The sequence below is a fragment of the Haliaeetus leucocephalus genome, unplaced genomic scaffold (genome assembly GCF_000737465.1).
Source record: "Haliaeetus leucocephalus isolate CR32 unplaced genomic scaffold, Haliaeetus_leucocephalus-4.0 Scaffold306, whole genome shotgun sequence".
Lineage (NCBI taxonomy): Eukaryota > Metazoa > Chordata > Aves > Accipitriformes > Accipitridae > Haliaeetus > Haliaeetus leucocephalus.
The window spans coordinates 4024828-4040803 of record NW_010972742.1 but is presented as its reverse complement, the minus strand read 5'-3'; the positions used below and the strand labels follow the sequence as shown (position 1 = coordinate 4040803).

General features: G+C 37.9%; 1 protein-coding gene across 1 annotated transcript in view; it reads right to left on the bottom strand.

The window, feature by feature from the left end:
• The window catches only part of AK8 (adenylate kinase 8), an 81091-nt gene that overhangs the window by 31480 nt on the left and 33635 nt on the right, over positions 1-15976 (bottom strand). Inside the window, exons 9-10 of the mRNA XM_010571108.1 lie at positions 13236-13367; positions 10277-10366 (exon numbers count right to left, since the gene is read on the bottom strand). Of these exons, the coding sequence (XP_010569410.1) occupies positions 10277-10366; positions 13236-13367 (222 nt within the window). The remainder of the gene's footprint in view (positions 1-10276; positions 10367-13235; positions 13368-15976) is intronic.

Genomic DNA, 15976 nt, shown 5'->3' with positions numbered 1-15976 from the left:
CTTTTCACTCATGTGGAACTGTCTCTTGAATGTAAGGCAAATTAATAACCCGTAATTGGAGGGGCACACAGTCTGTAAGTAACTAGCCAGGGGTCTCCTGGCCTTAAGCACATGACCCAGCGGGCTATATAGCAAAGTAAAATTTAGAGCTTTTCTGATGAGACAGTCAATCTACATGCTTTAAGTAGATTATGAAGCACAAGAGCTTTGAATAATCAATTCCTTTTCAACATAAGCTTGTGTGAGTTTCCAACTCTGAAAGTTGGGGGAATGAGACTCTAGAGAGATTTTACTTTATCATTAGAGAAGTCCAAAGATAAGTTTCTTGTAAAAATTACAGTGTGCTACAGAGAGATATCGAGATTAGGTAATGTGGAAGCACATCTCTATTAAGGCGAAAAATCAAGATACAGGAGCAAAATTCACCCCTCAGAAGTAATGCTGCAGAGCTGCTGAGCTACAGTGATACCCTGTTCTGAGAGCACTGTACATAGCTGTGGACCAAGGTCACGGTGAACCTCAGAAATTGTATCCATGGCAGAATGAGGCCACAACTAGCTCCATATAGAAATGTAATTCAGTCATGCATACATTCTTGCCTAACATCAATACCACACACCATATCTCCTTTATCTCCCAGCCTGTCTTGACCATGTTAATGGTCTAGACTACGCAGCTGAATTAGCAGCTGTGGACCTAAGAAGTGATCTAATCAGTTCAAGAGTATGATCAGGCAGGGTACAGGGAACAGAGGCTTAAAGTGCTGCTGTTCATGCTGGAATGGCTGCATGGACACCCAGAGATTTTCTATCTCCAGGGCTGTCAATCAGCACCTTCCAGCAGACCATTTAAAAAATAAATTTACTTCCCAGAGCTTCAAAGGTTTTCACAAGTATAAGGTATTTCTCATGAAAAGTACTTCCTCATGAAACTCATAGGAGTGTGGCCTATTAGCTCTTAGATCTGCAGGACTAATAGAAAACCGTATCAGGCAATCAGTTGACAAAATCATACCATCTGCTCAAGACAAAAGTAACAGAACATTAAAGGCACAGTCTGAAATGCAAAAACACTACTTGAGAGATTACAGGGCACTATTCTCCAATAGCTTCAATGCTGTCAGTGCTCCAAGCTATACAATTATCATATTTAAATTGATTCCTCCTCCATATATTTCTTTTTAACACAGACTTTTGAAGGGTATTGACTCACTTCTCCATACCTATAAAAACCTTGATTCTAAGTACAGCATAAACGTATTTGCGCATATAAATTCTGTCAGTTTTGTGCTGTAAAAAGTTTAAGGTCCTTTTGACAGTATTGTCCATTTACCCTTTATCCTTCTCTTGGAGATTTTTTTTTTAGCTGGGTCTGAAGACTTTCACAGTTAATTCAGATGCCTGAGGCTTGATCCCAGCGCTTGACAGTTAACATCTTGCCCAGAGTATAAGCTACTGCCAAAGGCTACTTTCCTGGATTGTCCTGTCAATCCCAAATTTAGCAAAGCATGAGATTCGCTTATCTTATTGCTCTGTAAACTCTGGATTATTCACAATGGATCATTTTATTTGGGTCTTTCAGAGAAGTATTCTATTTTCTTGCCCACATTAAGGTCCTCAGAGATTTTATCAATTTGTCTTTAATGTGTTTGAGAATGATTTAATAGCGATTTGCCATCACGTAGGTTGATCGATATTTTAATTTAACCCTGCCAACACACCAGATTCGTGAAAACGGGCTGTTTTTCCATTTCATAGCATACAGCCCATTTTGCTTACTGCAACTAAGAAAAAAAATAATCCAAGTGTGTCCTCAACGCAAACGGGGGCGGCGGCGCCGGGAGGAAAACGCCCGATTTTGCTCCGAGGCGGCAAAGCGAAGGGGACCTCGCCACGGGCTCGGGTGGAGGCCGGCCCCGCTCGGCCCCGCTCGGCCCCGCTCGGCCCCGCTCGGCCCCGCTGCGGTTGGTTGTTCTCTACCGCCACCTGCCGGGCGCGGCGGGCAGCGCGGGGCGGCGGCGGCCGCAGCCGGGACCCGCCCGGCGGGCAGCAGCCGCCGCTGCGGCAGGGACTTGTAATCGCCGAAATCTCGGTAATTCACGGAAACGGAGATCGCTCCGGAGCCTGCTTAGTCCTCCTTAATTAGGGACACCGCCGGGCTGTCACGGAAAAGCTGAAAGCGGTTCTGATTTTTTGAAGCTCATGTGAAGCCGGCAACTAAAGAGGCAACAACGCAAATAACAATATTGACATGGCGTTTGCAAAGGACCGTAACACTTAGTTAGTAATTTCATCAAATGGAAAATTTACACAGAAAGACAGTCTCCGCTCACTCATTTTACATATACAGCACTGCTGAGAATGGCTTCCTGTAAGAATTGGAATAATTATTTCAATACAGTAAAATAAATAATATGATAAAATATTTCATTTCCACGTTTTAAATATTTTTCCCTCTTGGAATATATTAGAACCTCTTTTTTTTTCCTGAGGTTTTTAGTAATGTAAAGTAGGAATTAGCTGCATTAAAGAGGAAGTGATGACATTTTTAAAGCAGGTATGATCCCAAATCGTCGATCAAATGACACATGATAAATTAAGACCTTCAGAAATGCATGTTAAAGGAATGAATGATTCTCCCTCACAGTTATCAAGCCAGAGATTCCAGAATCTACATCTGATCACATTTAGTGACTAGCTAAGATTCCGACCCTTACACTGCTTTACCTGTTAGTGGCATCTTCAGATCGAGCAATGGAAATTCAATCCAAAGCCAGTATCCAGCATACAAACACAAAAAGCTTTTTTTTCCCTAAAAATAGCCTCTGCAATGTTGTCAGTGTCTGTGTGTATTTGCCTAATGGCACAGGCTATCAGTGAGTCACAGGATGATCTAGTGGGCTGACACTGAGGTCAAGATCCACACACCTGGGTTCCCAACCACGCTTGCTCACTGACTGGCGTGGCTCGAGTTGAATTAGGTTTTCTGCCTCAGTTTACCCACCTGCAAGACAAAAGCTACTCTGAATTACCGCACAGGGATGTCTCTAACCCGAAAGATTCTAAAACTAGTAACAAAATGTATACTTGCACTACTTCTTTCTACTCCCTCAGCTTCTGCAGAGAGAATACAGCTAGACACAAGACAGCAACCGCAGTTCTAACCCACCTAAGGTATCATTTCCATTATCAACCAAGTTCCCTATTTCCCCCTTATTTCTAAACTAGTTCAGCTCTACTGAAGAACACAGGGCTTGTCAGAGGGCAGAATTTGGCTTACAAACCCCTTTTTGACAGTGATACTATTAAAAAAATAATAAATTTTGTCTGACAAACATGGTGAAAAACATCTTGGCTTTCTATACCAAATACTGCTTCACCATGTGATGCGAAGAGAGGACGTTAAGGGATTTGTCGTCCCTTACCACCGATGCCTGGTGCCAGCACGCACTCTAGATCCCCAACAGTGGGATCAGCCACCCAGTCCTGTGTTTCCCCTTGCCGCTCCTCCTGACACCTACCGGCCACATTAAAGGGACATGTAAAAATGTAAAGCAATTCACAAGAGCTATTAAATGTTTTGCTTGTCATTAAAAAAGTCTGTTTCATACAGGAGCCTGATTCTGTATGAATGACACCCAGTGAAATAGAGCCAAAGCCAGAATTTGATGTTGAACTCTACAGACCGTAAAAGGGGATGCTGCCAGTATGCAACATGCTTTTCCTTCCAGTTTTCTTATAAAACCTCATGTGATTTCCCCATCCCAAACTCCAAACAGAAAATTGAAGAGAATTCAAGCCAGCAGCCCTTTGCTGAGGAGCTAGTGCTGCAAGAACAGTAGCGGGAAAGGAAATGCCACTTTTCTAAGTTTTTAAGAATGACTGTCAGCAATAAAGATCAAAATAAATACAAAAGATTAATACTTAGCATTTATATTGTGCTTTGCTCTTAAAAAGCCCCTGACAACCATGAGGCCCTGTACGGCCAAGGGCCACAACTTCACTCAAACCCCTGAGGGTCTGTGGCACTTTGGTGGTGCACGATGATGCCCGCTGACCAAAACTGGGAACTGTGGGCACCTGATATATTTTAACTCCCTCATGCAAACCCACAGACTCCAGCAGCACTATCCCTGTGAGCTATGACACTAATATTGGACTATTGATACTCCAGGAACAATAATAATGGTGAATACTGCTGCAAAACCAGGAGACTGGCAAAATTTATACAGGCGGGACCATATCCACTAACTGACTGATTATCACAATTGCTCCAGAAAACAACTGCACTAGATTCTTAAATAAAATCATGTTTATTTTGCCTGATCTGGCTTCCAGGGTTGGCTTTTTGGGGTGGTTTGTTTTGTTTTGTTTTTACTCTTAAGTGGGGTGGCCTTTAAAAATATCTTTGTAGACTGAGTCTCCCAAGTGTTGCTTCAGCCCTAAATATCTGCTAGCCAGATATGCCAATTTTGATTATTGCATGTTGTGTAGAATAAAGAAAAATATATTCTAGATTTTCAAATAAAGGAAAAAGGGACTCTAATTTATCATATTGTAGTGATTCAACACATAAAAAAAGTAAAATTCAGGAAAGAAGATGACAACTTACTGCCTATATGCCTTCATGTAAAACTTTCTATTCTACAACCTTGCATCTTTTATTAAAATATGGACACGTAAAATGGAATAAAAAAATTTAAATTTTATTTTGTTCTCTTGACCACCAATTTTCTCCTAGTAGGAAAAAAGACTGCTACCTATTTTCCATAAAAAAACCTTTGTAGCAGTCCCAGAGGAAAAGTCAAAAGTTTGACTTGAAAAACGGAGCTACTTCAAAAGCATTGTCAAACAGAGGTGAAGGTTTCTTAAAAATGCATAAATTAAAGTATGGTGTATTCATAAATATCTCTGTAACTTTACACAGTATATTTGTGATTGAGGTGCACATATAGGTGAACATATAGCATCGTTTTAAAACTAACTTAGAGTAGAAAATCATTTTGTTTATTAGATACTGTTTGGGCTCTGTGTGTGTGTGTGTATGCGTGCATGTGTGTGCATGTGTGTGAAAAATGAAAGAAAAATTGAGAGTTTTTTCAATAATAAAAAGGGAGTTGCACTGCAGGGCCCCTAAAGCTTGTGAAAAATTAAACTCGACGGATTCAAACTGTCCTATTTCCACTTCAAAAGAGAAGAGGCACTGAGCTCTTCCCAACTTATCTTCAAACGCCCAGCACCCTAGAAAGTTTCTTTAAAAAAAATAAAGTCTCTAGTTCCCCCAAGCACTGTACCCGTTACTGTAGCTGCTGTCTCTCCCTCTTCTAATTATACCCATGTGAGTCTATTAATCAACTTGTAAATTATTTAGAGAGCCATGCGCTGTCTTCAGCTAGTACAAACACACTGCATGCAAAGACTTGCTGAAAACCAATGGAGCTCCCAAAGGGTCTCTCTCCAATGTTCAGACAGCTTGCAGCTCGCCAGTACAGCGCTGTTAAAAACAAGAAATAACACTAAGCTTACCTCCTCAGATATAAAGATTTACTCAGCCTTTCAACTCTGAAACTCTTTGCAAGTTTTTAACAAAGAGGAAGCTGCTCTATTGTCAAATCTGTACTTCACACTTAGTGATGAGAATATTAATTCGATGTCAAAAAAAAAACCCCCAAGTGCTTTCAGTAAGACTGTGATCACAATCACCAGGGGACCCCAACTTTCAGAGGCTACACCAAAAGCACCCCTTTAAAACCATTCCAATTTAAAATAAGGGGGGAAAAAAATCTACATTTGTACAGTAATAGTTTTTATTAGAAAATAGGAGAAATTAGGGAATTCCAGATTTTACCCCCCACATGCAGACTGCCTTTGGGGACAGCTTCAGATATTACTACTTAAAAAATAGAAAAAGGAAGGGGAAAAAACAACACAGATTGTGTGTGTTCAACTCTAACAGGCTGCAAACAGTGCAATGTTGTCTGTCTTCCAGGAATCAGCTCTCTTTACCACCTGAATCTTCATTTTGGTGGAAAAAACAATTACTCAAACTAATAGCAGTTCTCCCAACTGAAAAGCAGAATCTTACTGGTTTGGGGGGGGCCCCCCCCCCCCCCCGCTATTCATGCTGTTTTCCTGTCATCTCACTTCTCATGGCTCCATTTATTGCAGCCTTGCAAACACATATATTAATTAGCAGTGATCACTCCACACTATTTCACCATGAGAACATGGAGAATTGAACACACTGAAATTTTTCAACTGACTGATGACCTTTCCTATTTTTGTGATGCCCCCAATGCCAAAATGCTTCTGCCTCTATTTTCATTAATAAAATGCAAACATCTCAAGGGGCAAACACCAGGGACATTTGAGGGGGGGAAGCAGATATGCTTTCTGCATTTTTTTTTCTCCCAGGGTACCAAATTCTGACAGACACCTTTAAAATTGTGAACACAGATCCTGCAGATGGAACTTTGAATTAATGTGTGCCCATGTTTTCAATGAGACAGGTCCAGAAGGCAGTCTAGCCCTCCTCAGAATTACAGCAACCTAGGGACACAAATTCTGCATAAAGGTCTTCATCAAGCCTGTGGGGTCTACGAACGGGCTATCTACATATGCATCATTTGTCCATAGCCTGAATTACTAGAAGGGGAGGACCACTCTCTGCACAACATTTCAGAAGGAATCAAACGTAATGAATTTATGTGAGTTGCCTTGCTGCCTATGGAAGAGTTCTGGCCATTATGCTCACCTCTTACTCCAAGTGGAAGTCTTCCTAGGCTGCCCAAGCAAACTGTGTATGCTAAATTTAGCATCATTGACCAAGATTTAAACTAACTGGAGTCAGTGAGCAGAAGACTGGTCTCAGACTCCAATGCTGGTAATTTTCTGCCCAGAGTATAGTTAGCAATAATTGCCCAATATTCAGTGGAAACCACAATATCCTAAAGGAAAAGTCTGTGCATTTCAGACTGGTTGTCCAACGAACAACTATATGTTTATGACAGACAGAAAGCAGTCACGTTGCTGAACTTTTCACTGGAAATGCATTTTTCAATATCTAGTGTGCACGAACTGTAGACTAGAATGTCCTGGGAATTAAAAAATTAATGGGCTCAAAAATATCTATGCTACCTTCATTAAGCAAAATAAATCACCATATACAAAATTGAGAAGTTTGATAAAGCAGGAGATAAGGTCTTTACGAGACAGCAAACACTGGAAAATACAGAAAATGGGAATGCACTGAGTTGTCTTCTGGGGTGAATAATAGAATTGTCTGGGCTGTTCTTGAAATACATGTTGTATACATGAAGCAGCGGTACAGGAAAAAACAATACAGAGAATGTTTGTGAATCCTAAAACCAAGAAGAGATCCGAGTTAGTCAACCAGAACTAGAACAGAATAGACAGTGGACAGCCTCAATAACTCAATAACGAGTTAGCTTTGAATAAGCTGGGGTTTGAGCTTTTTTATGACACCACAACATACCCTGTTGGCATATCGTAAATGACTAATTGTATGCCATCAGTTGTGTCCACAAGAATGGAAACGACACTGAGATCAGTCCCGAGGGTGAGCATTTTAAGAATGAGGCATGCTCTCAAGATTTTATGGCACTAGTTTCATTTTGACTAGTAATGATTTGAGCACAATGTTTCTCATGGTTTGTCTTTCATTCCAGGGTATTCTGTGATAATATCACTTGCATGATTCCTGGCCCAAAGGAACAACTAAACTTACTCAGTACATAACTAGAAATGCAAGGAAAATTTTGAAGTTCTAATTGCTTTTCCAGTTATAACAGTCTGCTATTGACTAAACTAACCCTTTTCAAACGTGATTTTCTTGAAACTTAATGTACTCAGTAATAGCATGAGAATCTTTCCTCTGCATTAACCTGTTAGTAAATCTGTAGCAAGAGAGCAAGGATTCTTTGCCCATCTTTCCTCTCCAGTACACTATGTTATTTCATTTTCTCCAAGACTCTTGTGAGGGCAGTAATGAATTCTTGTTAGTGTTTACTAATGTAAATTCATTCTTTGTTATCACTGGGAGAGGAGGATTAGCAAAATGACAGAACTTATTATTTCTGGTATTGCTATATAATATTTATTTTTATTCAGCCCTTAATTTTGTAGTATGTCCTACCAAATAAAATATATGTGCATACAAGCAAAAACTAAGGGAGATTTTTTTAGCACAATGCACAGAAATACAGTTATGATTCCCATTAACATCCAGAAGCATTGCACAGCTTTATCCTTGCATGCTATATTAAAAAAAAAATAATCTAAACCTGAAATAATTTCTAATTTGGAGGAAGAAAGGAATTACAACTTCAATTTCATTTTCTTGAAAAGAAAGCAGCTCCCTTGGATGAAGGATGTGCATATTTTTAGGACTGGCTAAGAATTACAATCTGTGCAATTATTTTATTCTACTGGGAATGCTTTTGGTATCTCCTTTAAGGAACTTTAATGGTTAAGATGTAGTTTATAAAATACACAAAGAGCATTTTAGTAAATAAAGCTTTTAAAGGACCTATCTTTGAATAAACAGATCATCCAAACTCCCATCTCAGCCATAACTGAAATTTAGAGAGCGAGGTATTTACAGTGGCTGTCCTCTACTTCAGAGATGAGAAGAAAGTGAAATAACAGCACACACATAAGTTTCTGAATTTAATGGATACCACGAAAAAGACATGGGCCCAGAGCTTAAAATGGTCTCCACATGTGAGTTAGACTGTATACACAAGTAGCCACATTCAGGTCAATCAGACTATACCCACGAAGAAATTATTTCCATACATGAAGATCTAGGATACATTGCAATTAAGATATGCTAAGATCTCTTGCCTTTGAGTTAAATGGCCATTCTGATTAGCAGTATCTCTAAATCAGAAAATCCTCTCCTAGATCTCCCTGTCTATGTTACAGGGGACCCAGCTTCTCTCTTTCAGGCTGTAGAGATTCATGCTTTCCATTCCCATGGTTCCCACATAAGCTCCTAGTCCCAGCAAAATGGTAGCTGCCACAGAAAATTAATGCATTGAACTAGCAGAGTTAGTGTATTATGAATAAATGCAATCCATTCACTAGAGATGAAGTTTAGAGTTAAAATGTATTGCCTTGTGGCTTGATAAAGTGACTGACAGAGGGATAGAATACCCAAACCTGCAGGCTGCCAAAGGTCTTTTTGAAATGCTTAGAAAAGTACTGAATCTCTTGGTATGGTATCAAGGGAACCTCAGTTAATTTTACAGGCTCATGTTTCAGATCTGTGTAATTCAGTCTCAGAGTTAAGCTATTGTGCAAAAAAGGGGACTTTCAAGCTTTCCATCTCACCAAATGACTTTCCTTGCCAAAAATAAAAGACAATGAAGATTTCTCTTCGCTCAGGGGCGGTTTGCTCAAAATTCCATTAATACTGAAGCTTAACTGAGATTTCTCAATCTTCAGCAAGATTGTCTCCTTATATTTGTATCGTTGGTAACCATTTGGCCTGTTGCCAGAAACAGGACTGAAAGTTCCTCTTCCAGGCCATTGTAATTTGGCAAAATAAACATTCTTCCACCCTACTGAAATACAACTTATCCTTTAGAACTACAGATCTTTTCTGATTTTAATACCCACTACATACAGAGAGCTATCCTTGTGCAAGACAACTAACAAACATGTAAGTTTAAGCTGCTGCCCTAAGGAGCTTACAGTATTTATGATTTATCTGAAATCACTGCAGAGCCTTCCAAAAGCAAAGTATGCTTAGATATTCTTTGTGGTAGTCCCCTCCTACAACCAAAAATGCTAATAGAAATGAAGTGCAAAGAAACTTTATTTTTAAGTTTAAAATATTTGCGTAGAGGAATCTACAGTAGCATTCTAAAAGTCAAAATCCACGTATGAAAGCAGAGAAAATGAAACACAATACTTTAAATAACAGTTTAAACATTTTACAATTATACATCTATATCAGAATTCTGATTTTGATTTAGAGATGAAAACATGGAATTCAAATTTGGAATGTGTACAAGAAATCTGAATTTCACTGGAACAGTGAACTAATGATATGCTTTCAAGATATTGAAGATCTTAGAAATCTAGCCTCTGTTACGCAGTGCTACAAATCACATGTAATGAATGCAATTAATAAAATTCCAGATTACTCTGACGTAAATCAGATTAGAATCTGATCAAGAAACATTCATTCACAATTTATTTTTTGCCACAAATTTGTAACTACAGTGTAATGAGAAAACAACATGCCCTACCTGGGTATCCATTGTCAATATAAGGCTTAATGAGTTCTCCAAGTTTTGTCTTGTCTGCAACAGCTTCCTTTAGCAGTTGCCCGCAGCAAACTAACAGGAAGGAAGAACAAAAAAGACACAAGGTTAAATTTTAAAAAGGAAGCAACGAAGAAAAGGAAAAAACCCCAGAAGCTGCATACTGGAATAAGGTCACTGAATAAAATAAAAGTTATAGGTTTTGGAGGTTTGTTGTTAGGATATTTATTTTTTTTGGCCAAGCAGGGCAAAAAGCAGAGACTGAGAAGGGGAGAATACTGAATAAAAAAGAATACATTTGGCAAAGAACATATTAAAAACAGAGATAGAGAGAAAGATATTAATCAAATATGTTTCTGAAATAATAACTCAAGGGACTGCTAGCAGTTTGCACTTTTTATAAACTTCTAATTACTGAATAAAGTTACACCTGCTGAACAGCATCTGAACCGCACTGCTGGAGGTACGGGATAACACGCAGTTCAAGGAAGTGACTCCCTGGATCATTTAATGATCATGTAAGAATTGTATGTAAAAAACTGTGCTAATGCAATGTTATCATTGACTTCAAATAGACAGAATACCAGGAGATGCAGATTTAAAGTTTTAGTCAGGACAGTTGTACACGAAACACTGCTACTTTGGGCTTGGATAGCACTTTCTGACCAAAGTTACTGAGTCTTACTGCCCCCCGTGAGTTAAATACAACTGTCCTGACCCTTATTTTACACACAGGGAACTAAGCCATGGAGAGGTTACACAACATCACAAGTCCTAGTTTCAACTCAGTTTTGGTTAATATTAGGTAACAGTCACTCTGTACATTATTGCATGACCTTTCAATTAATAATCATAAGCTGATTCCACCCCTTCTGAAATCAATAGCACCAACATCTACAGCTGCACTGACTTCAGTGGAAAAAGAAGCAAGCTCTTTCATCCGCTTTATCACTGTTAATCACACTGTTTGGCAAACAAAAGTAAGAACGGGAACATTTCTTGGACAAAGCTGATGAAGTTTAATGTTTAAGTGATAAGGGATAAACACAAATTTTAACAGTCTTTAGTTGTCCTGTAGAAGCAAATTCATATTCACAATAAATGGTGTAAAAACGTAACAGAATCTCAGTGCATAGACCCCAACTTAAGACAACTAATATGTATACACCTAAATTCAATCCAATTCATGACACTGTTTAAACACAGGATTAAATTTTTAAGCCTGTGCTTCAATCCCAATGGCCTAATTGGAAATTATGTATACACGGAATACTATTCTGAAAAATGATGGTGTTCTGACTCTGTTTTAAATACTTAATTCTTCTAATATTTGGTTTACAGTATACTTAAAATAAAATCCAACATATGGGTAAAGCAGTGGTAATGGTATTTAGTAAAAAGAGCTGCAACTCTCTCATATAATAGTCACTTAAAAAAAATGCAAATTTTGACCTAGATGAAAACACTATCAAACTTGCAGTTTTAGAAATAAAGTTTTAAAAAAATAATTCAGGAAACACCAGAACAAGTTAATTTTCTTCAACACATTCAAACATGTTTTATTTTTCATTAGGCCAATTACACAGTTATTAAAAATACAGCTTTGAATAAATCTACAAATATTTATTTTTAATATGAAATTATAAAACACAACAATATTAAAATAACTGATAGCATAAACATTTTATCAATTTTATTTGTACTTATCAGTATTGTAATATAGATTTTTAAATAATTTAATTTTACCTTTTTCAAGTTCAGTAGGTATCATTTTAGTCATATTCATGTTTTCTTTCTTAAAGACTAAAATAATAATAAAGATTTAAAATACAAAAATACTAAACCTAAAACCCTAAACTGATAGGTAGATAGTTCCATAGCTGTTTCTGTGCATTTAATGGAACTGCACAACATCTGCAATCTAGCCATTAGCTGGAATGATTATATGGAAAGCATACGGCTTTTTCTGAAGGTTCAAGTTTGAACTTGAAAAATTTATTTCTTTTCTGACCAGATCTACTAAACCTGTAACTGAAAACAATACCACTCAGATCTTGATGTTGTTATTCACACGTAAAGCCAAATCCAGGTTCAATGGAATCTTTTGACTTCACCAGGAGTTCAGGGAAGACACTAGCAAACTATAGACAACTGAGTGAGTTCCACAATTAAAGAATCTCCCAAAGACAATAAAATCACTACCTCCTTAATTCTGATTTTTTCATTTGGTATACATTGAAAGAATACTAATGAAACAAACTTGCATTTTACTGAACAAAGAGGATATGACTAATCAGCAAATTTTAGAGATATCAGACATTTGTTTAAAATCATTTTTGGCTACTTCACTATTAGAAGACATTATAGAACATGGACACATACTGCATTGAGCCTATCACCAAGCTGTGTACTCATATTATAGGGCTTTTTAACATTAGCATGCTAACCATGAACAATCCTCACATAGAATTTTCTGGGCCTCCTTTACAAAAGAAAGAGAATGCACTTTCAAATAATTGCTTCCTTTTCCAATACATTACTTCAGATGCACAGAACCTGAGTCCTCATTAAAGTTCAGAGTAAATGCTATGTTAAAAGTGCCCCAATTTTGGTCAGACAGCTGAAACTGCGAAGACATTACTCATGATCCATGGATCCGCAGAAGAATTCAGAGCACTACAGGAATCTAACACACGGAAAAATACTGATGCAAAGGCTATAAAAAATGATGACTAAAGAAATGTTAAAGCTGGTTTGTCACAGAATATATGCTCTACTGGTTTATATTTCTTCATTGAAATACTTTTCACTTCCCTCAAAAATTTGACACCCATAGTAATGGACAAACAGAGAAATTTTATGAGCAAGTAAGACAGCAGAAGATAAATGATCAAAAAGAGAGAAAAGGGGAATTGAGCAAAGTGCATATTTACTGAGAACTTACTGTTGACAACACTGTATTTCTGAGCTATTAGTGCTGCCTGCAGGCTCTTCCCACTGCCTGGGGGTCCACAAAAGAGAATCCGTGGTGTAAAGGGGGCGGCGGATCGGTGCCGTGTTTGGACATAGGTAAGAACTAGAACATGAGAAAAAAGCAAGAAATACAGTTTATATCCTATTTTTTAAAAAAAAAACCAAACCACACTGATTAACTTCGCTGTTTCTTTAAAAAAGGTTGTCATGTTGATCATCATTTATTTCATCACTGAAACATCTAGATACTCCAACCAAAATCAGGACTCTGATAAAACTGTCATGTCAGCAACTTACACTGAGGAGCACTTTAGAAATCTTACTATCATTACACTCCTATACTTTCTTTCATCAGTAGATGTCAAACCATTTTAAAGAGCAGATTCAATTAATAATTGCTCTTCTACCATGTTGTTTTCAGCTGTCCTGGTTTCAGCTGGGATAGAGTTAATTTTCTTTCTAGTAGCTGGTAGAGTGTTATGTTTTGAGTTCAGTATGAGAAGAATGTTGATAACACACTGATGTTTTCAGTTGTTGCTCAGTAGTGTTTAGACTAAGTCAAGGATTTTTCAGCTTCTCATGCCCAGCCAACAAGAAGGCTGGAGGGACACAAGAAGTTGGGAGCGGACACAGCCAGGACAGCTGACCCAAACTGGCCAAGGGGTATTCCATACCATCTGACATCATGTCCAGTATATAAACTGGGGGGGAATTGGCTGGGCCAGGAGCGGATCACTGCTCAGGAACTAACTGGGCATCGGCTGGCGAGTGGTGAGCAATTGCATTGTGTATCACTTGTTTTGTATATTCCAATCCTTTTATTCTTATTGTCATTTTATTATTGTTATTATTATCATTATTAGTTTCTTCCTTTCTGTCCTTTTAAACTGTTCTTATCTCAACCCATGAGTTTTACCCCCCCCCCCCCGCCGCCCCCCGATTCTCTTCCCCCATCCTACTGGGCAAGTGAACAAGTGGCTGCATGGTGCTTAGTTGCTGGCTGGGGTTAAACCACATTAGCAGAAGTAATTTTTGCTTCATAGGTACAATTTTACCATGCAAATTATAGAGGGATATAATTACATTTAATACTTTCTGCAGTTTCGGAACAAATATTGAAGTGGAAAAACTCAGGATGTTAAATTAATATGACATTTATCCAGCTATGTGTGTGTGATTAACAGAGTCCTAATTACAATATTATAGACTTGTAGCATAGGATGTCACAACACAAGGCAGCACTGACAACACATAACCAAGTAAAATTTTATTCTTTTGTCCATCATTTTTGCATAACATGTGAAGGATATTTGAGCTTCTCTGTCCAACTTCACTCTTCTACATTTTGTATTGCGTAGGAAATACTACATTCAGGTCAATCTACAGATTGTAAGAGCTTTGGAAAGACCACAGGACATGAGATCATCAACATTGCTGTATTACAGAGATCTGAACTTTGTTACAATCTCAAAAGAGAACCTGATATATCACCAAGAAGCTAAAAGAAGACATGGCTTGGCAGTGAGGACAAATTGGGATTGTATTTGGACAAAGCCAAACACTCCTACTCCCCATGCCCCTTTTATGGTTCACAATACTAGTGAAGAGAGCAGCTCAAGCTTCAGCACAAGTTATGCAAGCTTTCCAGGAATCACAGATTCAAATGCCAAGGCTAAAGTTCATGCCACCGTCTCCTGACTGCCATGGTTACCCATGATTAAAGCAGCATGGGCACACCTACATAGGCTCTGATTTCCTCTGTAATTCCAATGGATAAAATTAAGTGTTAGCCCAGACATCTTCAGTTCAAATAAAAGGCTCTCTAGACTAAAGATTCCTTGTAATAAAATGGTATTTTAGTCTAACAAATAGGACAGGCTTATACATTAATGTTTGTATGAATCATAAGTCCATATTAAAAAAAAACACAAAAGGATTGAGGGAGAACATCATAAGGATGATCATTTTAACTACCATTGTTAACACATTGCTGTATACTAACTAACATTTTTGCTGAGGACGCTCTGCTAGACACTTCTGTAACATTACAAAATCCTTTTGTAATAAAGAAGCATCTCCAGCAAACTCCAGCCCTGCTATTTCTAGATAGCAGACCTGAAGTATTGAGAAACTAACTCAAACTGCAACCACATGGGACTGTAAACATCTATTTTTCCAGTGCCACAAGCTGTACTGGGATACTACACTGTACAATTGAATTTGATGTCACATATCCTAGTATATGTTAGCAGTAATTGCATTAAGGTTTAAAAGTTTAGAAAATTTTATAATTGTATGAAACAATCCATAATAATACTAATATTGATGAGAGATCTTCTCTTTCTTTTTTACCTCTACATGTAGCAATAAAAGCATTTAACAAAAAAACTGGAAAATTGTAACAGAAAATAGTGTATTTGCTGCATAACTTCCTAAAAACCAAATATCAGCTACCCAAGGAGTGCTCTAGTTATCCTGAACATTTTCCATAACCCAGTGTATTGAAAAGCACAAACATTACAGGCAAAGCACCCTGCTTACAAATGATGCTTAATTTGCAGTAAATAACCAAGTTAATTAGGAGTAATGATCCCCTAGACAGTCTCCACATCTAATTATTCTTTAAAAAAAAAATCTGGCTGCTTGATGCACTGCAGAAAAAAAGATCTAGAGAGGATTTTTTCATTCCAGTTTTCAATTTATCTCACTACA